Here is a 27,129-nt window from a genome sequence, read left to right as displayed (position 1 = left end):
GTTTTTGTGTTCACAGGGACCAGTAGGCATTTAGCAGACTCCACAGTGTACCTGGCTTTGTGTGGATTCCCCTGGGATTGCCCAGAAGCACACTGGTCCTTGACCCTCAAGGAGCCTCTACAGGGGACCTTAACTTAGCAGAGGAAGTCAGATGGCTCAGCATGTGACAAGCTCACTGATTAAAAGTGGCTTCTTAGAGAGGAGGAGGTGCTGGAGATGAAGGGGGAGTTGGAAGAGGCCGCAGGAAGCAAGGTTGGGCTGCCCCCTGGAGCTGTAGCCAGACCCTCCTGTACTGAGGAGGGTAGGAATTAGGGTCGACCCTCAGATTCTCTTCCATCAAGGCATCTCCTAGATGCTGATTTCTCTAGGCCATGAGATGGCTGTGACTTGAACTGGCAGAGTTGTCCTTGCAGCCCTGAATAGGCTGGTAGCTGGTCTGTGACGTTTGCTCAGCTTCTCAAGTCCTCCTCATGAAACTCTAAGGCACTCTGGGTCATATGTTCTCCTTTGGAGAAGATGGTGGGGGCTGAGGGTTCTCCTGAGAGAGGTGCAGACTGTCTGTTCCTATGTTAGTCCTTCACGGCTTTGTCCCCAGGGCCACTAATCCCTCCTCCCACTTTCCCTCAGTGTGGTCAAAGCAGCTGTACACACTTTGTATGTGTGAAGGAAGTGAGCATCTGAGGAGCCCTTTGGGCTGTGGTTCAGCTCCCCTCCCCCTCCCCCTAGACTATTCCCCCCACCCCCTGCCCAGACTATTTGCCCACGCACCACTCTCCTTCCTCAACTTGTCACACGGACCTATGGCCAGTCCATCACTTTTCTTTGCTCCTGGTGCCAGGTCCACCCCTCCACCTCCCCTTACCACTGAGCAATATTCTGTCACATAAAGACACCACAATTGGTTTGCTTGTGTTCCGGTTGAGGGACTACTGAGTTGTTTTTGGTTTGGGCCGCACTGATAGTCAAAAGCCGTGATTGTGTGGTATAATCTGCCTGGACTCGTGTCTTCCTTTCTCCTGGATTATCAAGGCATAGAATCACTACATTGAAGAGCAATGGACTTTTTGTTGTTTCTCTTTAGGAGGCCTGAGTCTCATTCTGTAGACTAGTCTGGCCTTAAACTTGTAAATAATCTTACTCCCTTAGTCTCTTGAGTGCCAAAGTTACAGGCATGTGCTGCCATGCCTGGCCTGGTAAAAATCTTTATTTTACTATCATTAGTTTTTCTTGCTGTACTTGTGCATGCTAGGCAAGTGTTTCACCTCTGAGCTCCAGCCTCTGCCCTGAGTCTTAAGCATCACTAGAAACTGACAGACTGTCCGTGCTTGCACAGTTGTCACCGGCAGTGCCATTAGGTCCTGGCTGCTCTGAATTTTTACCATCATCGACCATTGGCAACTTTTAGTGTTTCAGTAATGTACACCCCAGTGTGCGTGTGTGCTTGGCAGCTCACTGTGTTTAATTTGTGTTTTTCTAAGGCCTGATGATGCTGAGCTCAACACAGATCCATGTCTACTACTTCCTTTGTGTGTGGTTTGCTGTCAGGGCCCTGTTCATTTATCCTCGTGTAGGCGTCCAGTGTTCCGTCATCTGTGGAGAAGAGTTCTTCCTCCATTGCATTGCTTGGACGTCTTAGGAAGCCTGCTGACCATAGATGTTCTCCCGTGCATTGCACAGCATCTCTGCCAGCCATGGCACCTCTCTAGCTGAGGAGCTGAAAACACGACTCCTCCTTCTTCCCTGTTTATATAGTAGGCAGTGATCATAGTGTGCTTTCCCGAGAGCTTCCCCAATGGCCAGAATCCTGTCTCACCAAGCTCTGTGGAAAGCTCCTGATAGTCATTTGGAGCTGGCATTTGACAGGAATCATTTTTGGATCCTCTTCCTGAAGGAGCTTGGCTAAAGCTTTGCTAAAGGGTCCTGCAGCTGCTTAGTGACAAGCCTGAGGTGTGTGCCAGAGCCAGTGTTCTAACCATTACCCTACACTATCCTAGCCACTACCCCACAGGCTAGAGGATCTTCTCAGCGACAGTGTAGGCACCCGGACTCCCATCTCTTCCCCTCAGTGATGGGGACAACACACCCATAGGAGCTCAATGGCAGCCATGATGTAATCCATGACATAGCAGGTGCTCTGTCACAGACTCCTATGATGGTGATCGAGGACAATGACAATGATGTTCTTGTACCTGAGGAATAGACCAGCATCGCTTTTCTTTAGAGAACCCAGACCTAGCTTGGATAAGCTTTGCCTGTTTCCATTACCTCTGGACCCTTGGTCTTCTGATAGGTGGCCCCATAGAGGAGCCCTGCTTTTTAGAAATCATGAATAAAAGCTGTCTGGGGGGCGGTTTATAGCTGTGATTAAACACCACAACCCAAAGCTACTTGGGGAGGAAAGGGTTTTCTTCTTCTTACACTTCCATATCACAGTCTCTCACTGAGGGAAGTCAGGGCAGAACCTCACATAGTACAGGGACAGGAGGCGGGAGCTGATGCAGAGGCCATGAAGGCTGCTGTTTACCAGCTCGCTCCTCGTGGCTTGCTCAGCCTGCTTCCTTATAGCACCCAGGACCACTAGCTGAGGGGTGGTACAAGCTACAGTGAGCAGGGCCCTCTCTCATCAATCATCGATAAGCAGTCTGGTGGGGGCATTTTCTCAGTTGAGGTTCTCTTTCTGAATGACTGCAGTTTTAAGCTGACAAAAAAACCAAACCAAAACCAAAACCAAAAAGAACCCCCTAGTACAGAGACAGTTGCAGACTTTTCCTGAGGTTTCTAGGCTTCCAGGACCTTGAACTTTTTCTCCTCTGAGTGGGTGGGACAGAACAGTGGGGCTCCCTGAATTGTCTCTTTGGGGACCTCTTTACTGGCTCTCTTTTGATTCTGCAGCCCAGCCCCCTTTCCGAACCTTCACACTGGTCCCATAATCTCCTACTGATGTGGACACCAATACAGTCCCCATGACCTGGTCTCTAAGGGGCTTCTTAAAACTTGTCAGACTTACAAAGTAGTAAATGTCACAATTTCTGGAGCCAGTCTGCCAGGGATGAAGGGGCTTCTTAGCTATGTGAATTTTTCTGAGCCTTACCTTCCTCATTTGTAGAGTAGGGACAGGAAGAGTTCCCACGTGGTGGATGCTGGTCAGGAGCTTGTCTTTAGTTGACATTTTCATTCAGAACAGACATGTCTGGCTTGTGCTGCTTCAGTGTCAGTATTGTCCCTCAGGAAAAAAAAAGACTTTCTGCAAGATGATACTTTGTTCCTAAGATAGCAGAGCTTAGGGCTAAGGTTAAAGTTAGGGCTGTGGTTAGGAAGGGATTCAAACCTCTTTTCTTCTGTTGCTACTATGTTTCTTCGAAGGACTTCCTGTCCTCTGCCTTGTCAGACATCCACATCAGAGGAGCCGATACTGTGGGAGCTACTGTCTCAGACCTAAATTGTACCTGTTAGGTTCAGATATCCATGGGATGCTTGGAATAGGATAAAAGTAAGAGATTTTAGCTTATGAGGCAGGCCTGGTGGAGTGGTGTTCTGGAAGCCTGGGACAACTCTTGAATTTTCAGAAGGCTACTCTGATGTAAGCGGGAGTTACACTCCTGGTAGTTTCTGTGGGGACAGGAAGGGCCTGCAAGGCTGTCTTCCTCGTAGAGGCCTGTGGAAGGGGATCGTAGAGAGACTTGGATTGTTCAGGACTATGGGGAGCTCTGAGATTGGCTTTGGAGCATATTTTCTCATCTTTTGGTACCCACCAAGAATTTCCCAAGGCCAGTCCCTTTTCTGCAGCTTGTTGAAACAAGCCTATGTTTTTGGACAGATGCGGACATTGTGGGGAGCATTGGAAGCTCTGGGAAGCAATGTGAGGTACAGCTTGGGGTGCAGAACTCAGCCTGAACTATGTTGTCTGGGTACTGGGTGCCTGAGTCAAAGCTCAGTCTGGCCTGCCTTACTCATTCTGAAGACCTTGATGGAGCACTTAATATTCAGGGTGTCTTCCTAGGGATGCTCCTTGGGCTGTGTATCCTAGTTATGACGCGTGCCTTTGGAGGCCTGACCATTTGTCTTGCCTCAGAATTAGTGGTTGGTCCAGTGACCTCCCCTAGTAAGTGCTGAGTTTGGCTGGGTCTGGCACAGAGTCTTGGCTGTAAACTTGGACTTTGGTTTTCAAAATTTCTCTCTCTCTGTCTATCTTTTCTGTCCTTCTCTGTGTCTGCTTCTCTCTCTCTCTCTCTCTCTCTCTCTCTCTCTCTCTCTCTCTCTCTCTCTCTCTGTGTGTGTGTGTGTGTGTGTGTAGGGAGGACAACCTATGGGAATTTGCTTGGTCCCACCATCTTATGGGTCCCAGGAGTCAAACTTAGGTTGTCAGGCTCAGCCGCAAGCCCCTTTATCTGCTGAATCATATTGCTTCCCCTTGATCTTAGAGTTTAAGAATCAAAGGTGCCACTCTGCAGATCAGCTCTAACCCAAGCCCATTGGGTCACTGTGTGGCTTAAGGAGGACATGGACTGGCAAGGACTTTGTGACGATCTGGACACCATACAGGTGGTATATTTTAGTTTCTTTAGCAGTTGTCATCATGGTCAATGAACCAAACACCTATAGGGTGGCTTTAATGACAAACTCGTGTTTCTCTTTCAACTGCCCTATGTTGTCCAGAGACCATTTGGCAATCGGAGCTACCAGATTCTGTCCCTAGCCTACTCTTACTCCGTGCACAGGTGTTATTGACCAGTTCCTCATGCCTAGTCTCTGGGGCTTTGGAAGCCAGTGGATGGTGGCTTCTTTTCTTCTTGAAGTGTTGCCACTGGTGCAGTTCCAAGCCCCAAGAGCTTGTGTCTCCTTCTAAGCCCCAACAGATCGTATGTGTCTCCTACCTGTAGTCTCCATCATTCTGGCCCTGACCTCTTGCAGACTCTGTGTTTCCTACCTGTAGTCTCCATCACTCTGGCCCTGACCTCCTGCAGACTCCCTGCTCCTGGCTGAGTGTGGAGCTGGAGTTTTGCATGTTTGGGTGTCTGTTTCTAGAGCCTCTGTAACAATTACCACAAACTTAGTGGGTGGCTTAAAATAACAGCAACGTATTCTCCCACAGCCCTTCAGGCCAGAAGTCTGAAATTAGGGTGTCAGCAGGGCCTTGCTCCCACTGAAGTCTGTGAGGAAACCTTGCTTGTTCTTCTGGCTGGTGATAACTCTAGACATTACTGCTTGCCTTCCTCGGCCTCTGATTCTGTGGATGCTTGTTTCCCTGGGTGTCTCTATGCGTCGGGACATTTGTCCTCGAATAGAGCCCTCTGGGTAGTTAGTCCAGGATAGTGATTGCATCTTGAGAGCTGTTTCAGTTCCATTGTGCTTCTGTGCCTTAGACTGGGTAAGTTATAAACACCAGACATTTGTTTCCCACCATGCTGGAGGATGGGGAATCCAAAATCAAGATGCTGGTGGATTTAGTGACTGGAGAGGCTTGCTTTCTGCTTCCAAGATGGCACCTTGCCGTTGTGTACCCACGTGTGGCCCTTGTGTATATGACTACATTTGTCTGTGTAGTGCCCTCCAGTCCCTTTATAAGACACTGATTCCTTTTGTGGGGTCAAAACCCCCATGAGCCAGTCATCAATCTCCCAAAGGCTTCACCTCCAGATGCCATTCTCTTGGGTCTTAAATTCTAACACATGAGTTTGGAGGAATGCACATTCATTCACACCATGGGCTCTGCTAATGTGCAGTCCCCCCCCCTCCCCGACGGCGCAAGGTCAGACCTTTGACATATACATATCTTTTGGGTCGGGGTAACATTTGACCCAATATAGAGTCTGGTCTGTTCTACGCTGAGAGCTTCTGGTGGGAGCATGGCAAGGCCCAGAGCCTGGTGGACACTTACTTCACTTGTGTAGCTGTTAGCAGATGTGATTGTATTTGCCTGAATAGAGGAAGAGTGGAACAGGGTTGGAAAGGCCTGACCTTTTGCAGCCAAAGCTCACACAGTCAGGGATGGGACTATCTGTTCCTACTGCTGCCATAGAACCCAGTATGCACAGAGTCCACAGTAGATGCCCAATAAATACTCACCTATAAGTGATGGATGAAACCTCTTGATTGATCCACATTAGAATGTGGATGTGCACGAAAAGCTCAGGATTCTTCTAGAGAATTTCTATTAAGACTTGTCTCTCTTGCAATAAGCAGTAACAAAACCCAGCTTCATACAACTGCTTTTAATGAATGTATGCTTATTGTGAAATGTTTAAGCAATGCTAAGGACAAAGAAGTACATTGTTAACATGTTAATAATGCCTTAATGATCCTGTTATCCAGAAATATCCAGTATTACCACTGCTGAGCATCCAGATAGCTTGGTGTCATACATACTTACAGAGAGCCATGCATAAATGAGTTCACTCTGTTTATGCGTCTTTGTAATAAACAGAGTCTAATTCAATTTCCCTTGCATTTATCCAATGAGGCAAAAACCCAAGTGGCTCAGAGGAATTGCTGGAGTATATGGAGAGATTTCCTCCCTAGAAGAGACAGTACTTTTCGTGAGTTCTCTAAAGATTTTGAGGAAGATCATTGTAAAAAAAGAACCAAGCCGGGGACGATAGTGTATATCTGCAATCCCAGAACTTGGGAGGTAGGGGCCTGAGGATCTGAGTTTCAGATTATCCTTGGCCATATAGTGAGTTTAAGGTCTACCTGGGCTACAGTGACCTTATCTCAAAAACTGAAAAGCTGGCAATGAACCAAGCCTTCAAACATACAAAAATTAATAATGAACAATAGCACCCCTCTGCGTTGTGTCTGGCTCTCTGCTTTGGAATGTGAGGATCGGTGGGTTTTGGAGGGAAGACACTGGTGCCTGTGTACTTGACCCCCTGGAGAGTGTTCTCCTTTTTGAGGGGAATGGTTGTGGGTAGTGGGTTTGTCTTTGCAGCCACGTGGACGAAGCCTTCCAGAGCGTGGAGCTCTATCACACAGGGCAACCATGCTGAACCCATCTCAGGAGCAAATTGGGTTTGTGAAGCAATAGCATGGGCTGAGCTAATTTGATTTGGCAGGGGTGTCGAGAAGTTTCTGAATTGTCAGATGTTAATACAATGGCTGACTGGCTCTACAATGGAAGACAGAAGTATTGGGTGGATGGCTGGGTAGCGTTATCTGGTGTACAGGAGGGATGTGCAAGAAAGGAAATGGGAATGGGAGAAGAAGCAACCAGGTAGAAGGGGCAAAGGAAAATGGAAGGACAGACGTTGGTGGCAGTGATCGGGAGGGGAGGGAGAAGAAGGTAAAGTGAGTCTGACCTGCATCATCAAGGAGCAAGAGCTTCAGGGATGGACTGGATTTGCACTCTGACAGGCTTTGGTAACCTGATGCTAACTTTCAGTGCTAGTCAGAGGGATGCATTCTGAAGTCCTTTGCAGCACGACCTGCTGTTTCTTCCAGTGTTCCCTGAGTCTGGTCCAGGTAATGACATGGCCTCTGAAGTGACTAGAATTGATCTTACCTCAGAGATGACCTGGAGGATCAGGACGAGAACCAGGTCAGAAGCACTCAAGCCCTTGTCCCACTGTTGGGTGTCCAGATGGAGCTCTAGAGTATCCTCTGGGGTATTCCTTCCATGGTCAACAGACCTGGGCTGTGAGGGGCAGGAGACAGCAGCTGGGGTGGATTTAGGGAGGGCCTAAGGCTTAGTGACTGCTGATTGAACTGGGAAGATGTGCTCAGTAGGAAGGGTAGAACCACAGAGATGGCCCTTTGAAATCAACATAAGATAGCCCATGGCCTTGATAGCCCAGTGCTGGTTGTTGTGGGAAGAGGAGCCTGGATCAGTTAAAAAAAGTTAGGAAGCCCCTAGATAGTGACCCCCTAACTCTTACTTTCTAAGAAGGGATTGATTCAAGGATATCTGGGGGACGTTCATGCTAACTGACTTTCAAAGCTCCTCAAATATCCATTTTGCAAAGCAGAAAGCGGGTCAGGAGCACCCATTGGTTTGTAGAAGCAGGAAGGTTCTTCTGCAGTGCCTAGGGAGGGTTAGGGACCTGTCACAGGGGAGCTCAGAGGCACCTGAGGTAGCGATGGTGGTAGAGGTGGGGAGCAGGCAGCCAGGCTTCTGTGCAGCAGTTCAGATGTTCTCTTTAACCTTTCTTATTTATTTACTTATTTGTTTAATTTATGTGTGCACGTGTATATTTGTACAAATGTGTGTGTGGGTGCGCACATGCCACAGTGTGCATGAGGAAGTCAGAGGAAAGCTTTCAGAATTCAATTTTCTTCTTCTACGTGTGGGGCTCAGGGAATGAACTCAAGTCATCAGGCATTATAGCAGACTTTTTCTGAGACTGTCTCATAGCCCAGTGTATTAGGGTTCTCTAGAGTAACAGAACTTACAGAATGAATCAATCTACCCACATTCCTGTCTGTCTCTCTTCTATCTATCTGTCTGTCTGTCCATCTGTCCATCCATCCATCCATCTATCTATCAAGACAATTTATAAGAATAAGAATGTCTTACAGGTTCTGGTCCAGCTAGTCCAACAATGGCAGTCTACCAACAGAAGGTCTAAGAATCCAGCCGTTGTTTAGTTCTCAAGGCTGGCTGTCTTCAATATATGCCCGAATCCTTAGGAAGTAGGCTCCAGTGCCGGTGAAGGAATGGACTTGTCAGTGAGGTTGAGGGTAAGCAGGCAAAGACAGCTTCCTTCTTTCATGTACTTTATATAGGCTGCCAGCAGAAAGTGGGGCCCAGATTAAAGGTGGATTTTCCTGTATCAAAAGACCTGGATTAGGGGTTGGGGATTTAGCTCAGTGGTAGAGCGCTTGCCTAGGAAGCGCAAGGCCCTGGGTTCGGTCCCCAGCTCTGAAAAAAAGAACCAAAAAAAAAAAAAAAAAAGACCTGGATTAAAGGTAGATCTTTTCATCTCTGAAGATCTTGATTAAAAGTTTGTCTTCCCACTTCAAGTGATTTAATTAAGAAAAAAAATCCCTCACAGGAGTACCCAGCTTGGGTTTTAGTCAATTCCAGATGTAGTCAAGAGTAGCCATCACATACCGATTGGCCTTAAACTTGTTATGTAACTGAGGGTGACCTTGAACTCCTGACCCTTCTACCTCCACCTTTGAGTGCTGAAATTACGGGTGTGTGCCACCATGTCTGGCCAGGTGTTTCAGTTTTGAGGAGCAGTGAATGGTTAATGGAGATGATCCATAATGTCTCCATCTCTCCTCCATAGAGCCAGACTGGACCTGTGTCTGTCAGGCTGTCAATTTCTTCTGGCTGCTGTAACAAGTGGCCACAGACACGGTCTGAAGAAGCACAGATTTGTCACCCCATTTCTGAAATACCCTAACCCTTGGATACTGGAACTTGCATTCCATCTGGAGGAACGCCCTATCCAGCTTCGAGTAGCCACCTATGTGCTTTGGCCTCTGGTCCCATGGCTTTGTCTTCAGAGTCAATGACTGAGCCAATTCCTCCTTCTCATGCTGTCATCCGGCAGGTTTCCTCTCCTGATGATAATGTTGTGCCCACCTGGGTCATGCTGCTTCTTGTCCTATGTCAGGGTCAGTCACAGGCAACCTGGATTCTGTCTGTAACAGCAACGCTGGGTAAGCTTATACATCTGTAGTTCTAGGGAGCAGGATGAGGACATCTTAGTGGGGCAGATGGGTTGTCTTTACGGTTCAGAGGCGGGGACTAGGCCTTGTTCAGGCCTTGCCTCCTCCTGTAAGACAGGGAACCACAGCAGCTTATGCCTATGTAAGGTTCCATGGCCTTGTGCCTGAGGCTCTTCCATTGGGGTTTCATTGCCTTGTGAACCTGTAACTCATGAGTTCTCACATGCCCTTACCTTGATCATATAACCTTGGGGTTGGAGGCCCCTACATTTTTCTACAGAGGAAGAAAAGCCACATAACCTGTTGTCACTTTAGAGTTGAGGCATGACCTCAATTTAAACATAGCTTTTGAAGATTTATTTAATTTATGTGTATGAGTGTTCTGCCTGCACAGAGGTCCTTATACCATGTGCATTTCTAGTGCCCAAAGAAGTCAGAAGAGAGCATTGGATGGATCCCCTGAAACCTCAGTTATAGATGATTGTGAGCCACCTTGTGGATGCTGGGAATCGAACCCAAATCCTCTGCAAAAGCACAAAGCACTCTTAGCCACTGAGTCATTTCCCAGTCCCATGATTGCTTTGCAATGTTCAGTTAGCAAACTTGCAGATCCCATATATATCTATATATCTATATATATCTATATATATCTATATATATCTATATATATATGTAGAGAGAGAGAGAGAGAGAGAGAGAGGAGAGGGAGAGAGAGAGAGAGAGAGAGAGAGAGAGAGAGAGAATTTTTTCATTTGTTTAAATTTTGTTTTTCTTTGAAACAGGCTTTCACTATGTAGCACTGGCTAGCCTGGAACTCAATATGTAGCTCAGGCTGGCCTTGAACTTATAGATCTGCCTATCTCTGTCTCCTAAGTGCTGGGATTAAAGTCATTTTCTGTGAATGGACATTGTTTTGGAGACAGTTTCTTGTAGCTTCACCTGGCCTCAAACTTGCCTCTCAAGTGCTGGGACTGCATGTGCGCACCATCATGTCTGGTTTTATGTGGCACTGCAGCTCCTGGACATTGAACCTAGGACTTGAGGCATGGCAGCCATGCCCTCACTAAAAAGAGCTGCACTCCTTTCTCTGTCTTTCTGTTTGTCTCTCTTTGTGAGACAAGGTCCTCCTATGTTTTGGAGGCTGGCCTGGACTTGGCTTATTGCCCAGGCTGTCCTGGAGCTCATGGTCCTCTCTCCTTAGCTTCCTTATACATACCCAGCCTTTGGCTACCTTTTCCTTTAAAGTGTCACTGCTTGCCTCCAGTCACACATTGTCATCCTCCTCTGATCTAACCTGAATTTTTCTTGCTGCACGTTCAGACGGCTGTCTCACAGTTTGGCAGTTGAGTCTGCTCCTAGGTAGATAATGACATCTAATCCCCTGTAAGTCAGCTTTCTGCCTTGTTCTAACCACAGCACAAATTTGCTTCCAAGACCCCTGTCATCTCTTTGTTAGTGGAGTGGGCATCTGTGTGTGGGCCTGGGATCATTAGTCTGAGGGTGGGAGGTGACTCATTGTGCTTAGATAACCCCAGGTGACCTGCCTGGTATGGAACCCTCCCTCCCCCCTTGTTCCCCAGGTCAGATAGCGTTGCCTGGCTACGGGAGGCTCCAGTGGGGAGAGAGAACAGGCACACATGTTTAAAATTCAATATTGTGTCCTGGCAAACACTCTAGCGGGGCCTTCCAGTCCACGGATAATCTCTAATTCTCCCCACTCCTTTCGGGCGGGGCTCTGCCCTGAGACCCAGATGGTCTCTTCTGGGAATTGCCCATCAGCTGTTGTGAGGGACAGGGTGGGGGTGGGCTGGTCACTACCTTGGATCATTCTGAGCAGATTCCTGGGAAGCATGGGCTGGCTGGTGCAGACCTGTCCTTCAGAGGGTATCTCGAGGAAGAAAACCTAGTAAGGCCTAGTCCTGTCACAGGTGGTGTCCTTTGATAGGGAAAGTTACTTTTCAGAGAAGAGCCCTTTCCTGGGTCACACAAGGGTATCCATCCATGACTCTTTCCGTGGGACCTCCTGTAAACAGAGAGACCTCACGAAGTTGGTTGACTCTGGATTTGAAGGTGGGATTGATTCCAGGTGTGATATGGCTGGCTTCTCTGCAGCCTCATTTCTTTCTGAGGTACTTCAAGGGTTCCTTCCTTTCTGAGGTACTTCAAGGGTTCCCTCCTTAAAGCCAGGGTCCTGATAAAGGAGCAAGGGAGTGAACAGGGATGCCATATGTGCAGTGGGAAAGTAGGCCACTCTTCCATAGGCTCACACAGCCTCTTAGGGCATCCAAAAATGGTCCTTCTTGACAGGAAGGGATCATGGGGATACAGCACTGGAGGTCAAGAGCAAGTTGGGTGATTTTTTTCTTGCATGTATAAGCCTCTCATGCATAACTCAGAATCCTCTCCCCACCCATAGTCCTTCTCCAGGCACAGCTGGGAAGCTGCCTCTCCTACCAGCCCTCTCCTCACATACCACAGGGTTTTAGGAGGATCCCCCATCCACTTTACAGTGTTGCTGAATGTTTTTCAAGGGTGAGTTCTGCCTAGAGCCTGGGGACACACACAGCAGGAAATAGTAGATACAGTTCTTGTCCTGTCATGTCTGACTTCTGGACAGAGAGACATTGTGAACAGAAACCCGGCACCTGACTGCAGCTCCTTGGGTGCTCTGAGGGAGAGACACTCATTGTATTTTGGTATTGATGACTTTAAGGGTGGCAGATTAGGGTTTCTATTGCTGCGATAAAATGCCATGACTAAGAGCAACCTGGGGGAGGAAAGGACTCACTTCATCTCACATTTCCAGTAACAGATCATCAGTGAAGGAAGTCAGGGCAGAACTCACACAGGACAGGAGCCTGGAGGCAGGAGCTGAGGCCATGGAGGAGTGCTGCTTACTGACCTGCTTCTCATGGCTTGCTCAGCCTGCTTTCTTATCTCACACCCAGGACACCACTCAGTGTATTGGGCCCTACCACATCAATCATCAATCAAAGGAATGCACCGTAGGCTTGCCCACAGGGCAGTCTGGTGGTGCCGAACATTTTCCCAAATGACTCTAAGTTTGTGTCAAGTTGACAAAAATCCAACCAGTACTAATGGGAAAGACAAATGTGTTTCCTTGGGGCTTGGGAAGAGTCACAGGAAGGTGACAGGTCAGCTGTGCCTAGTAGAGAAAGAAGGGCTTTGTGAAGGGCAGGAAGGATATGTCTGGACCCTGGAGATAATAAATGAAAAGTATATGGACAGGTAAGAGCAGGACAGAATTGTAACTGCAGAGGCATGAATAGTGGAGGGCACAGAGGTAGCGAGAGTGTGCCCTCGCGTACACACACACACACACACACACACACACACACACTCACACACACACTCACACACACATACACACACATACACACACACTCAGACACACATACACACACACACATTCACACACACTCGCACTCACACACATTCACACACATACACATTCACATACACACACGTGGATCCTGGGAGTGGGTTTGGATAGTTTTTAAAATAACTTATTTCTTTTTATTATTTTATGAATATTAGTGATTTGACTGCATGCATGACTTTGTGAGGGTGTCAGATCCCCTGGAACAGGAGTTACAGATAGATGTGAGCCACCATGTGGGTGCTGGGAATTGAACCTAGATCCTCTGGAAGAACAGACAGTGCTCTTAACTGCTGAGCCATTTCTTCAGCTCCGAGGGTTTGGATTTTTAAGAATTATGTTCTGGTTAGTATTTGTGTGTGTGTGTGTGTGTGTGTGTGTGTGTGTGTGTGTGTGTGTGTTGCCATTAGAGCACAGCTTTTGGGACTGGTTCTCCCCTAGCATGTGGGACTTAGGGGTGGAATTCAGGTCGTCAGGCTTGTTGCAAGAGTCTTTACATGGTGAGCCCTCTCCCTGGCCCAGGGGTTTGAGTTTAATTAACAGAGAGATGTGATTTACATCTGGCATCCATGCGTGGAGAATGGATTATTGATCAGAAGATGTGGGAGGAGGGAGGTTTCAGGAGAAGCTGTCACTGGAATCCAGGACTTTGGACCTGAGCACTCAGTGGAGGTGTCAAGAATGAGTGAATGGTCGTTATGTCAGAGAGGCCAAGATGATAGAATGGGCTGGTGGCAGGTGAGGGGGAGGGAGGAAGCTAGAGAGATTAGCCAAAGGAGACAGGAAGAGTCTGTCACAGAAGGTGTGGGGTGTGTGGTAGTCCACTGAGGTGGCCAGACCTGAGACTCCACCCACCCTAGAAGGAAGAGTGCCTCCCGCGTGCTAAGCCCCAGTGCCTGCTGAAGGTAGAGGGCTCCCTTCTCGTCCAGGTGCTCTGCTTTCTAGAGGTGGTTGACTTGCGATGCCTGCCAGATCCAGGAGATGGCGCTCTGTGGATTTCACTGTGTGCCCAGCTGAGCTCACCTGTATCCCTCCGTGCCCTAGCAAACACAACCCCGCCTTTAGGCCTTTGAGAACAAGCCACAGTGTTCACATTCCTGGTGGCCCTGTCAGACTAGTTACTCACAGGGCATCACTTGTCAAAGGACTCCTTGATTTAGTGAAAATGGCTTAGGATGGTGGTACACACATGTAATGCCTGCCTGCTCTTGGGAACTGAGGCAGGAGGATTGGAAGATCAAGGCCAACCTGGGCTCCAGAATGACACTGTATTTTTTTTTAAACCCAAAAGAGCAAACAAAAACAAATGAAGTTGGGTCTGTGCCTCGCTGAAAGGATCTGGGAACACAGATAGGTCTGCTTGCTGGGTGCTGGGCAATCCTCTGTCTGGACCTCACTCCCTGAATGGCTATGAGGTGATCTGGAACTTCAGAAACTTCTTTGACTTCTGCCTGTGGGCTGCTTTTCCCCTGGACTCACTAACCTTCCCCTGCTCCCCACTGTGGCCAACACCATCCATGACAAGGTAACTTGTGGCTAGGGGAGAGGTCCTGAGCTTATCAGCTGTATCCTGTGTCCTGGGTAGACCCCTTGCCCACCTTCAGACCCGCTATTCAGCTCTCTTAGATCAAACCTGAGCCAACACAGCTTCCTCAGTCAGGGCAAGGACGTCTGATGGGCCTCACTTGCTTTGCTGGCTGGTCCACTGTTTCAGTCTAGCCCTGCTTAAAAGCTTTGAGTTCCAGACCTGCAAGGTGGCTTGTGTCCCTGGGACCAGAGCTCCTCACCATTTCTGACACATGGGCTGGATACATCCATTACTTTGGCTAGCAAGGCGTTGGGTTGTGAGCAAAAGGATAAGGGACTCCCTTGGTGTTCCCTTGCTATAAGACCCTCCTCTGTTGTCTGTGATCCTGAGCCTGGGTCAACCAGGGAGACACACTGGAACCAGTGGCGGATGATAACTTTATGACAGGCAGGCATGGTCCTTTTTCCTTGTCTTTGGGGCCCATAAACCTCAGAGGGACTGGGTGTGTGTTTGCAATGAGTGAGTGTTTATTGTGTGTGTGGGGTGGGGGTGGACTTGGATGCAAATGTTTTGGGTAGCACTCTTGTTATGCCACCCTGGTGTTTGGGGTGTCTGGGGGTGGATGTTATGGGACTCTCCACTGTGATTGCGTTTTCAGCCAAATGATTTCCCCAAGCAGGGACATCTGGGCCTGGAATGGACAGTCCACTGTTTCTCCCATAAACCTAGTTAGGGTCTTCGTTTGCCCCAGCACCCCATTTATCAGCCCCAGCTGGCAAAACAGGGAAGGCAATCGTGTTACTTGACATGGTTTATGGAGGGGAGAGCTGTCTAGCGTCAAAGTCTCCATGCATTGCACATGTATAATTAGACCGCTGGAGCTTAGGGACAGAAGTACTTATTTAGGTAATCATTAACTAGAACATGGAAAAGAAAGGAACATGCAATTTGCAGATGTTCTCCCTTCCTGCAGGTTAACCTGAAGTGAAGCTCCCAGCTGGTAGGGAGGCTGAGCCTCCCAGCCTCCCTCTGTCATGGCTCTCTGGCGAGGGAAGGCTAGGAATCTTTTAAGGGTGGCTAGGTCTGGTGGGGATGACATGTCCTGGGCCTGTCAGAAGAATCACGCACCCCCACCCCCACCCCCACCCCATTTCTCCTGAGTTTTTTCCAGTCTCTCTCTTTGCTTTAAGCCAGTGCTTCTCAACCTTCCTATTGCTGTGACCCTTTAATACAGCTCCACATGTTGTGGAGACCCCTAACCATAAAGTTATTTCCGTTTCTACTTCCTAACTGTCATTTTGCTACTTTTACAAATCATAATGTAACTATCTGATATGCAGGATATCTGATATCTCAACCCACTGGTTGAGAACCACTGCAAAGCCAGTCAGCTGACTTGGTGTTCAGTCCAGCACGTTTGTTGTGCATCTACTGTGTGCTTGGTGAGAGCTGAACTCGAGTAAAATCCCGGGACTCCGTTGTCCCAGGTGCAGGAAGGTGTTCGGAAGACCTAGATCATTGACCTTCTTCAGTAACTATCCTCAAGTCTGTGCTGGCCACTGACTAACAGTGCCGGACCTGGTAGACCTGGTGCTTGGTTCTTCATTTTGAAGCAGAGGCTGGACAGCTGGGGGTCACTGAGGCAGGATGGTGCTGGGGCAGTCTGGTTTGCTGCTGGTGACGGCCTCCTAATGATCCCTCAGGGGACAACAGCAGCTCTCCTGGAGGAGAGTGGGAAGTGAGGCACAGGAGGGCAGAGGTCCACGGGGGAGTGTAGGCAGTAGCCTGGGAATTCAGTTCCTAACATTTGAACAGCGTGAGGTTGGATCCTTTTTGGCTTGGTTATCTCTAAGTAGCCCTGGTAGTGAGTTGCCTGGTGGTCTAGATGACCCTGTATGTTGGAGACTAGTGTGCTGAGCTGGGGTTCACAGCCAAGTTACTGACAGGACTCAGAAGCCCTCTCTGGTGGGTAGCCACGTTCATAGTTCCCAGGGGCAGGAGATGGAGGGATGTTCAGGCAGGGGCAGCTAGCTAGTGAGAGGGGACCAGGAGCTGTGGGTCAGGCCAGGTGTCACATCTCACCATGGTGAGTTCTGTCTGGGTGACCATACCCAGAATTCTCTTCATTTCTCTCCCTGGGCACAAGTGCAGGCCAGTGCTGGGGTGGAGGAGGCTGGCACTGATGGCCAGCGCCTGTGGCCCCAATCTTGTCTGTGAATGGGGGAGAATGGATGGGAGACAGGAAGTCTTGCTGGCTGGTTCCTAGTCCAGACTCCCAGTGTGCTGTGCCTCGAGCACCAGCCAGAAAGCGAGCAGGGGTCAGGGAAAGAAAGGGGGCAGGAGAGGGAAGTGTGAAGCCAGGCCTGTCACATGACTGACTCCCCACAGGCTGGCCCAGAGGCAGCCCATGCCATTTGTGTCTTCAGGGCCAAGAAAGCTTTTCTGGAAGGCCTGTGGAATCACCCTTTCAGCCCTGGGGTCTGCTTTCTCTCTTCTTTCAGCAGGAACCTCATGCAGCCCTGAGGCCTCTATGAGGTCAAAGCCACACCTGTCCCTCTTTACCTCCCTGTCTGCAGAACCCACCAGTTTCCCCTGACAAAGACCTAACAAGGTGTGTCTCCAGTGACCTGAAGGGAGTTTTCAGAGCAGTTTTTCCAGTTCCCCCCTTCTCCCGAGGCTCTTGAAGCTGAGTTTCATGTGGGGGAAACTGGAAATATCAGGCCATACACTAGATCAAGACCAAGAGTTCTGCCAGGGGACATCAATGCCAGGAGACTCTCTATGGTGCTGATGCCTGCAACTCAGGCTTGGCAGCCAGAGCCTTGCTGTGTCCTGGGGGGTGGGGCTGCTGCTTCAAGGCAGCTGTGTTCTGCACCCTTTGAAGGCATGTGTGGCCTCTCTTGCACTGGTGGAGTCTGTGGTAATTTTTTTAAATAAAGATTTATTTATATGATTTTTAATTATGTGTATGTGTGGATGGTGTGGATGAATGCAGGTGCCTGCAGAGGCCAGAGGCATCAGATGTCCAAGAGTTAGAGTTCAAGATGGGCTGCCCCACATGGGTGCTGGGAACTGAACTCTGGACCTCTTTCAAGAACGCAATAGTGTGTTCTTAATCATTGAACGATCTCTCCAACTGCTGTGGTAGTTTTTCTTGTTTATCTTATTTCATATATACTGTAGCAAAATTTCTGAGGCTACGTAGCTTTATAAAGAAAATGTTAATTTTGGCTCATGATCCGGGAAGTCCACAGTGGAGGAGCAGTATCTGGTGATGGTCTTGATGGCAGGGAGCTCATGCATATCTCTACTGGATCCTTTCTTATAGAGGTATTGGTATAAAATAATGGGGCTTCACCCTGACTGCTTATCCCATCCTGATTGGCTTCCAGAGCCTCAACTTGAGCAAGTGACTGTTTAAACCTCTGCCTTTCAAGACTTCATAATGGAGACTAACTTTCTACAATAAACCCTGAGCACACAGTCAGTCCACATTCTCTCTCAGCTGGGTCTCTGTCCCTGTGCATTTTTATCCTGTTTAGACTTTGAGTCGGTGCCATGCTTTATGATTTACAAGTCACTTTCCTAAACACTTCTGGTTCTTACAGCTGTAAGAGAACTGTTATTTTCCCATTTTACAGGTAGGAAAAATTGAGTCTTGGAGAAGTAAATGAAGCATTTCCCTTCACCAGACACCAAAGACACAAGCATGAGTCTTGGGAATTCAAGCTTCATGTTCTTGCCCCAATCCCAAGAAATAATTAGGAGGCAGAGGTAGGAGAATCTCTCAGCCTGATCTACAGAGCAAATTCCAAGATCCCCTGTCTCAAAGAAAAAAAGAAAGGAAGGAAGAAAAGATGAAGGAAGGAAGGAAAAAACAAAACCCAAACCAACCCAACCCCCTCCCGCACAAAAAAAAAAGAATCTTACTAAGCCTCTGCTGCTGGAAGCTTACCCCAGAGACATACTTTCCTCTTTTGGCTTAAGTATTCTGAAATCAGGAGTTTCTCATGAGCAGCAATATTCCAGGGTCTGCAGTTGCCAGGGTTCTATTTGTGGTACACAGTATATGTGGTGCTGTGTGGTGTACACAATAACACGTTATCTTATGATGGGCACTGCTGTAGATGGGAGGAAATATGCTGTGTGTAGAGACAGCTTCTGCCACCAGGGTTTTCCGGTTGTGAGGAACAATCAGACCTAACCATTAACTGTATTTTGACACCTACACAAGTAACAAATAACAAGCCAAGTTCTGTGGGGACTTTGGTTGAGGGCTTTCCAGTGGCTTGAGGGGCTGTGGATGCAGCCCAGGGATGGAGTGTGTGCTTAGCATGTACAAGACTCTGAATTCCATCATTAACGAGAGAGAGAGAGAGAGAGAGAGAGAGAGAGAGAGAGAGAGAGAGAGAGAGAGAGAGAGAGAGTGTTTCAGGAGGACAAGTGGTATTTGGGCCTCACCGAGTTGTATCCAGTGTGTATCCAAGTCACATTTGTGTGCTGATGTAAAATTTGAACCCTGGAGGATGACTGTGATTTGCAAGACTGTCTGTTGATCAAGTTACTCACCTCTCAGCCTCTGCTTCTTCATCTGCAGAGTGGGCAGGGCCAATATGCTGCGGTGCTGGTGGGATTGAGGCTTAGGTAGGAGGACATGTGAGAAGGTTTAGTTGGGGTCTGGCAGTGAGAGCTCGATAAATGTCTGCATCCCTTCCCTGAGTAACTTCTGTCAGCCCAGCCGCAGTTACTGATGGCCGCTGCGTGTGGTAGGCGCTTCTGTCTTTGTGATCTTGGTTCACCCTGGGAAACACCCAGGGTGTGGGGTAGAAGCATCATTTCAGTTTTTTAAGCCAAGGAAATGAGGCTGGAAGTCACAGGACTGGCTGGTAGCCGGCTGTGGTTTGGATGCCAATGTCTCTGACTGTCAGCAGGTCTTTTCCCTGGACCGCAGCTGCTGGAGAAAGATTGAGGCCGGAAAGGAGGTCTGGCTGTTTGGGGGGCTCACAAGGCTCATGGTGTTTTATCACATCATTACCAGTAGGTGTCCTGAGCGACAGGGCTTCTGGTTTGGAAGAGAGCGGGTGTAGGGGTGAGGCAGGGGTTCTTGGTCATAGATGAGAGCCTCTTTAAACCGAGGAGAAATGCGCATGGGCATCACCCCCCCCCCCCCTTTCTGTGGACAGTGGCTAGGTTTACATCACAGGAATAACAACTTGTCTCTCTGGCCTCCTCTCTTCCTTCTTTTTCTACTTGGAAGTGCTCGAGGCTCCTGGGCCCTGGAATGGCTTGAGTGTGGCACTATGGCCACACTTTGATTATGACAGTTCGGGGGTTCAAGGCTTCCTTGGCTCACTAAGAGATCCCTTCCTGACCTCAGAGTTAAACACAAGCTCACTCAGGTCCTTCCCTGCCTTTCCCTTCTCTTCCTTGACATTCCTTCCCCCTCTCCCCCAGCTCACCCTCCTCTTTCACTTAGAACCCTCACTTGGCTCTGCTTCTAGCAGGCTGTGTGACCTTCAACAGGCCAAGTAACCTCTCTCAATTTTAGTTACACCTTTCCTCAATTAGATAGCTCTGGGGGACCACTGGAGATGAGGCAGAGGTGCATCCTGGGCCTGGGTGAAGTGGGGGTGAGTAGGAGAGGGACTGAGGAAGATCTTCCTGGAGTCCCCATCTCTAACAGTGCTCGGTCCAGAGATCAATAAGTCGGGCCTTTCTCTCTCTCTTGCCTCCTCACTGAGGGTCTGCCATGCCCTTGGGACTGCAGGGATGGCAGGGTTGGGTGGGGGCTCGACAGAAAGGCTCACGGGGCCCTGAGTCGGAATAGGGAGAAGCCAGAAACAGGCACAGGAGTGTCAGTCAGGGACACAGGAGCTCTACACTTCGTCCTTGGGCTCAGCAGGGGCAGAGAAGCCCATATGAATTGCCTCATGGCTTCTCTAACACTGTATGTTCCGTTCCATCAGCGTTTCAGGATTTGGAAGGGACATTGCAAGCCTTCTCGAGACCTTGAGTTCCCTTTCCCATGTGGCACTTGCAAATGAGGTGGCCCAGGCGCCATCTAGCCCCATGCCTCTCTCCTCCCCACCATTCTGACCTCCCATGTTATTTTAACCTTAGGGATAGACCCATGCCAAGTCCTCTATTGAGCTTCCCCCCACCCCAGTACCCAAGTATCTCCCATGGGATACTCTTGGGGTTGCCACAGAAGATACAGGCCAGGCTTGGGTGCATCTGGCAGCCAGAGGACAGGACTGGAGAGGCAGAGACGAGCCTTCTGGGTGGGTTACTTCTCATGCTGTCTTGGAAGCTGCAGTGGGGATAGCCAGCTGATCATCATGAAGGCATTTGCAAATTGGTCTAAATGCTTCATCTTGCCATGGACTTACTACGTACACTGTAATGCATAAGTGGCCATCTTTCTCTATTTTACGAATATGGAAACCAAGACTCCAAGGCTGAACAATTAGTTCCACAGTTCACTAGCATCAGAACCATGGGTTGAAATCGTGTCTGTCACATGCCAAAATCCACGGCTGTCTCTTGTGCACTGCAACCCTCTTTCTAGGGAATTTAATAATTCATGCCATGACTTCCGAGCTGGGCACACTGCCTTTTTCCCAGAGCTGACAAGGGTGGGGTGCTGGATAGGTGTAGAGTCTGACATTGCTTGTATTGGGAGAGACCCCAAGAATCAGGGAAGAGTCTCAATCCTCCCACTTCCAATGCAGCACGTGCGCACCTCTGAGCTTCTGAGCTTTAAATGGGGTGTGGGTCTCCTCAGGCCTTTTGCTGTGTTTCTTTTAAAAATGTCTTACAGGGGTACTTAAGGCATGAAGCAACTGCTGTTTTTAAAGTGCATTAAAAATTATTTAAAAAAACAGAGAAATAACCCAACATTACAAAGAAATCCAGGCTGTTCCCGACGGAAAATAGCTCCCCATGCCTCTGCACCCCTTCCCACAGGTCCCCCACCTCCAAGCAACTAGCTGCTTACTGTTTTAGCTGCGGCTCCCACTTTGGGCAATGGAGTTTTAGGCTGTGTGGTCCTCAGGGATGTAGGTATCTGCTATCTTTTACTTTGTCTGCACTTCCCTTGCACTCAGGGCTTCCTAACTCACAGGTCTTGAGTCTTACATTGCCTTCTACACTAGCTTCATTGGTATCCAGGCCACTGGCATCCTTCAGTCCAGCCCAGGTTTCAAGGCAGGAGAGGAAGAGGAGCCTGCTTTTCACTCTTGACTCTCCTGGGCCCCAGGTACATTCCTCTAAAAGCCTCTGGCATGGCTCTCCTTGGGAGTGTCTCCTCACCCTATGACATACATATATTGACTCTGCCAAGCCCTCGGTTACCCAGAGGATCAGCCCAAGCGGCAGAGGGGTCAAGGGTCATGGCTAGTTAATGTGGACTAACAGCTCCGAGCGGGCAGACACCCAAATCCTGCAGTTCCTTGTTTGATCTCAAGGAAGTTGTCCAACGTCAGCAGCTGCCGCCACCTTGGTGGCAGCAACAGCAGGTAGCAGCCCGGCAGTGCTTCTGAAGCGAAGGTCCAGCCTTGTGGGGGACACGGGCATAGAGAAGATGATGGAATTCTTAAAGAATTTTGTGGTGAGTATCCCTGGCTGGGAAGGGATCCTGTCCATACCCTGCTGCAGGAGAGGCTGTGGATAGAACCGAGTAGAAGCCCACTTGGCAGGGAGCCCTGAGAGGCTATTTGCCTACTCCAGGCATAGAAGCTTCCTGTCACTCAGGGGAAGGAGGGGCAGAAGTTAGTGACAGATTTTTTTGTGGGGTGTGTGTGTGTGTATGTGTGTTGTTGTTGTTGTTTTGTGGAAGCTGTAGGAGGAGGGAAGGTGTCGACTCAGGGACCGGACCTTTCCTGCCTAGCCTGGATCTGAGGAAGGATCCTGGCCTGCAACTAGATCTCATCTACGTATTCTTTTGAGAAAGCTTCTTGGTTTGTGCCAGGGTCTCAGATGCCCTCCTGCCCACCCAAAGCCATATTTCAGGCTGGCATTTCTACAACATAATTGGGAGGGGCTCTGCTGGATTTCAACTTAGCCTAGAATTCTCAGATGTGGTTGGTGTGGGACTTGGACTGGAGACTGAGGGAGCCATGTCCTGTGCTGCCCTGGAGGTTTGATGGACTCTCACTTGAGCCAGGGCTTTTGTACCTCTGCCCGTAGACTTGGATGGCCCAGACTAATATAAGCTGGCCAGGACTGCTAAGTTCCCTGTCCACACACCTGCTGGCTAGAGCTAGCTTGCTTTCTCCCCCTCGTTGGCTGTGCTATCTCTTGACTAAAGGGAGTTGCGGGTGGCAGGGTAGGATGAGTATGAGGAATGATGGGGTATATTTGGGGATACAGTTACCTAATCTCAGGTTACAAGATGAGTGCCGAGGGACCAATCTCTACATTATCAATCAAATGACTCGACTTCCTTGGACCATGCAGGGACAGGTAGTGGTAACGGGAGGGTTTGAAGCAGGAACTGATGTCACTAAGTGCATTGCTTTCAAGAGATCATGTGGCTACTGTGTGGGGAGCTGTGAGGAAGGGGGTGTCAAGGAGGCCTGGAGTCTAATGAGGAGGCCCATGAATGGCTGTGGGGAAGGTAGGGATGGGGTGGTGGGTTGCTGGGGAGATGCCCTCAGACCTGTATGAACACTGGGCATGAATTTGTAGGAGGGTTAGAGTGTTGGGGGTGGGGTGGGGAGTGAGCTAATATGGGGATCAAGAGTGACTCTTAGGGTTTCGTTACTACTCATTGTGGTGATAGATGGAGACTGACAGATGAAGTTATTTTAAAGGAAGATTTAAAGAGAGTTCTGTTCTGGCCTTATTAAGTTTGAGACCCTTATAAGGCATGCGGGTGAGATGTTGACTTGGCAAATCTAGACAGATCTTGTCTTGATCCTGCTTCTGACTTTTATAAAAATGTTCTCTTTTGGAAAGTTGTTTCATTCCTCAATGTCTCTAGCTCTGTGGCAGTCCCCTCCCTACCACGGGATGATTGTGAGCAGCAGCAGAAGAGGAGGAGGAGGAGGGGGGAGGGGGAGGAGGGAGGAGGGGAGGAGGAGGGGGAGGGGGAGAAGGAGGGGTAGGAGGGGGAGGAGGTGGAGGAGGAGGAGCGGGGGTGGTATTTGTAAACTGCTCGATCAGTACTCAGTCCTGGCACATTTCAGGATCCCCAGGAGAAGACACCCTGAGATGCCTTACATCATCTAAGTTTTCAAGTTGGGAATATTCAACAGCTTTACATTGTCCAGAACAGAGTGTGATACTATGTCTCATAGGCTGATTTGGATTCTAAATTTAGTGTGTTCCACCCATGCAGAGATGTTTTTTAAACACTTAGTTGATTAATAATGAGTTGATTGCCACCGTATAAAATTGAGAGTGCTTACATAAAAATTTGGATTTCTGGCTTATCTTGAGAACTCCAGCCACACTGAGCTCGAGTTTCTACTTGGCAGCTTCTCTAGAGATAAGTCTCTCTTGATACGTAATGTCGTCTTACTCCTCCGTTCCATTTTTTTTTAAAAAATCGAGGTGAAATTTATATAACATGAAATTAATCATTTTAAAGTAAACAATTTGTTGGCATTTCACAAGGGCACAATATTGTAGAACCACCACCTTTATCTGGTTCCAAAATATTTTATTTTCACCATCCTCAAATAAACTCCCCTCAACAGTTACTCCCCACCCCCGACACCCTCCACCCCCAGCCACTGGCAACCACCAGTCTGTTTGCTTTCTACATATTTTATGGGAATGCAGTAATCAAGTTTCTGTATAGTAAAAGAAACAACAGAGGAAAAAGGCACGCTGTACAGTGGGGAAAATATTTACAAAGTACATAAAAGATAGGAGGGCTGTGGGGGCTGGAGAGATGACTCAGTAGCTAGGGGAGCAATCACTGCTTTCACAGAAAACCAGAGTTCCATTCCCAGCACCCATGTCAGGCAGTTCACAACCACCTGTAACTGCAGCTCCAGAAAACCTGATGCCCTCTTCTGGCCTCTATGTTCACCCATACACCATGTGGTACACACATGCGCACGCACACACACACACACACACTCGGTGGGCTAATTTACATGCATCTCACATACTAGTTAAAAGAAGATAGTTGACTAATTTACGTGCATGAGGAATGGATTGAGAGATTGCAAAAGACATTTCTCCAAGGAAGATATTAAAATGGCCAACACGCGTGTGAAAGGTATTCAAGCCATTCACAGTAGTCCATGAACCGTCAGAGAAACACAAACTGAACTACAGAGAAGCACCTCCCACCCCTTAGAAGAGCTAGGCACCACACTCCCACCCCATATACCCAAAGATATTAAGTCTTGGTAAGACTGGGAAAACTGAGACTCCTGTAACACTCCTGGTGGGAATGTCACAGAGCAGCTGCTGTGGAAGACAATATGGAGGTCACTCTGGAAACTTAAAAAGAACAAAAACGAGGGAGCTGTTTCAACAAAGAACGATCTTGAAAACCTGAGTTGGACCTTTAGAACTCATGTAAAAAGGATGTGTGTTGGCTATGTTGTTTCCTTAAAGTTCCATATTAAATTCAAGGTTAGCCTCTTAGCTTCTACAGTGGCCAGGATTCTTCTAGAGACTGTGTTAAATATGCACACTGCATATTGTTTGGGGCTGCCGGGCTGTAGTTGGCTCCTTTTCTCTTGGCTGTGACAGATGAAATTTAGGAGTGGAATGGTTTATCTTGGCTCATGGTCTTGGAGGGATTTAAGTTCACTGTGGCAAGCTAGGCATCGTGGCAAGAGCCTGTGGCAGAAGGTTCTCCAAAAGTCATAGACCAGGAAGGACTAAAAGCAGGATGTAACTGGAAGCAGGTGTAACCTTCAAAGGCTACCCCCTTGTGACTTCTGCCAGCCAGGCCCCACCTCTTAAAGGACCCACAGCCTTCAAAATAGCCGCATAGCTAGGAAACAGGTACTTAATATATGAACCTGTAAGGGGCATTCCAGATTGGTAATATGTGCTAACACTATCAAGTCTTGCCATCCGGGAACATGAGATATCGCTCTATTAGTTTAGCGTGCCTGTGGTTTCTTTCAGAGTGTTAGAGTTTCCAGTCCCAAGTCTTTTGGTTACATTTGTTCCCAGATACATTGTTCTTTTTTATGTGGCTATGATTGGAGCTGTTTTTTTATGCTTTCCTTTTCAGTGTGTTCATTGCTGGTGTAGAAAAAACCAATTGATTTATTTTTGCCCCCCTGCAGTTTTGCTGGTTTCGCTTATGAGCTCCAGAGGACCTCCCTCCGATTTTTTCTTTATTTTGGTTGCCTGTATAGGATCTGTACTATGTCCTAATGTAACTAGTTTCATTTCTTTCGGCACTGTGGGAGCTTCTTCCTTCCTGACTCTGGCTACAGCCTTCAGTATTCTGAACTGTTGTGGGGATGCAGGCGTATGTGTCTTGTTCCTAATCTCAGTGAGAAGAAGGCTTCCACACTCATCACCAACTGTGCGCATGGCTCTTGGTTCACAGAAAACAATGCCCTTTGTCACACTGAAGATATTCTCCTTCATTCTTAGGTTTCTGAGCACAGGCTCGTGGAGGCTGGAGGACAAACTCAGCTATCTTTCAGTCACTCTCCACCTTGTTTGTTTAGACAGCATCTCTCATTGGCCTGGAATTTAGAGTCAACTGAACTTGCTGGCCAGGGCGTCTCAAGGATCTCCCTGTCTGTCTCTCTGGCACTGGGATTCCATGTCTGGCTTTGTTTACTTTTGTTTTAGGGGATCATTCTTAGACCCATGTACCTTCCAGTTAGTGCTGCCTATGTGAGTGTGGGTCCACAGCCATCCACCGGCAACCTACAGCAGTCACTTTCAGCCTCTCCACGCTAGAATGTTGCCTGGCTTGATCTTGTACAAATTGTGGGTGGGGAACCAGAGCTGCTCCTGGTTCCTAGCAGTGACCATGTCATATCCAGAGGCCACATTTCTCAGCATGGCTCTCCTGTCTTCCAGCTGTTCTGTTCTTTCCACCCCTTCTTCTTCAGTGTTTTCTGAGCCTATGGGAGGAGTTGACTTAAATGTCCCATTTAGAGTTGAACACTGTGTCACTTATTCTCAGCACTCTGAGCTGTTCTGAGTCTCTGATGCCCACAGCAAGAAGAGGTTTCTTTGTCTAAGGTTGAGAGCATAGGTATAAGCAAAGATTTAGAAGGCAGTTTTACAGCAGTCTATATAGCAGAATGACAGAAGCAGATCTCTCCTATGGCTTATAATTCCCAGACATAGACATTAGACTAGGCATAAATTTCCAGGTCTGAATTCTCTTCTGTGGAACAGGCCTCAGATCCAAGCTGAGAGGTGTTGGTTAACCCTTTAAGAGGTACTATGGCACCAGTAGGCATGCCTTGCTGTTTGGGTCAATATTATAGTTTGCAGGGTCTACCTCCTGGTAAGTTCATTGATGACTCCCCCATCCTCCTGGGAGCTGCATAGTCCCTTCCAGCACTACAGAAACTACCAGCAGGAAGGTAGCTGTCCAGATCTGTTCGAGCTTGATTCCTCTGTCTTCCAACCATAGTGTGTTGTG

At 48.4% G+C, this 27,129-nt stretch overlaps 1 protein-coding gene across 11 annotated transcripts in view; it reads left to right on the top strand.

Annotated features, from left to right (window-relative positions):
• The window catches only part of Rap1gap2 (RAP1 GTPase activating protein 2), a 217,117-nt gene that overhangs the window by 121,141 nt on the left and 68,847 nt on the right, over positions 1–27,129 (top strand). Inside the window, exon 1 of one of the 11 annotated variants that reach the window (XM_087571972.1) lies at positions 22,011–22,149. Coding sequence (XP_087428098.1) covers positions 22,123–22,149 — 27 coding nt within the window. The 5' untranslated portion in view covers positions 22,011–22,122. 11 annotated transcript variants of the gene reach the window in all.

This window comes from Rattus norvegicus, chromosome 10 (genome assembly GCF_021556685.1).
Source record: "Rattus norvegicus strain SHRSP/BbbUtx chromosome 10, alternate assembly SHRSP_T2T, whole genome shotgun sequence".
In the NCBI taxonomy this organism is placed as follows: domain Eukaryota; kingdom Metazoa; phylum Chordata; class Mammalia; order Rodentia; family Muridae; genus Rattus; species Rattus norvegicus.
Note: the sequence above shows the minus strand (reverse complement) of the source record. Positions and strands in the feature narration are given on the sequence as shown.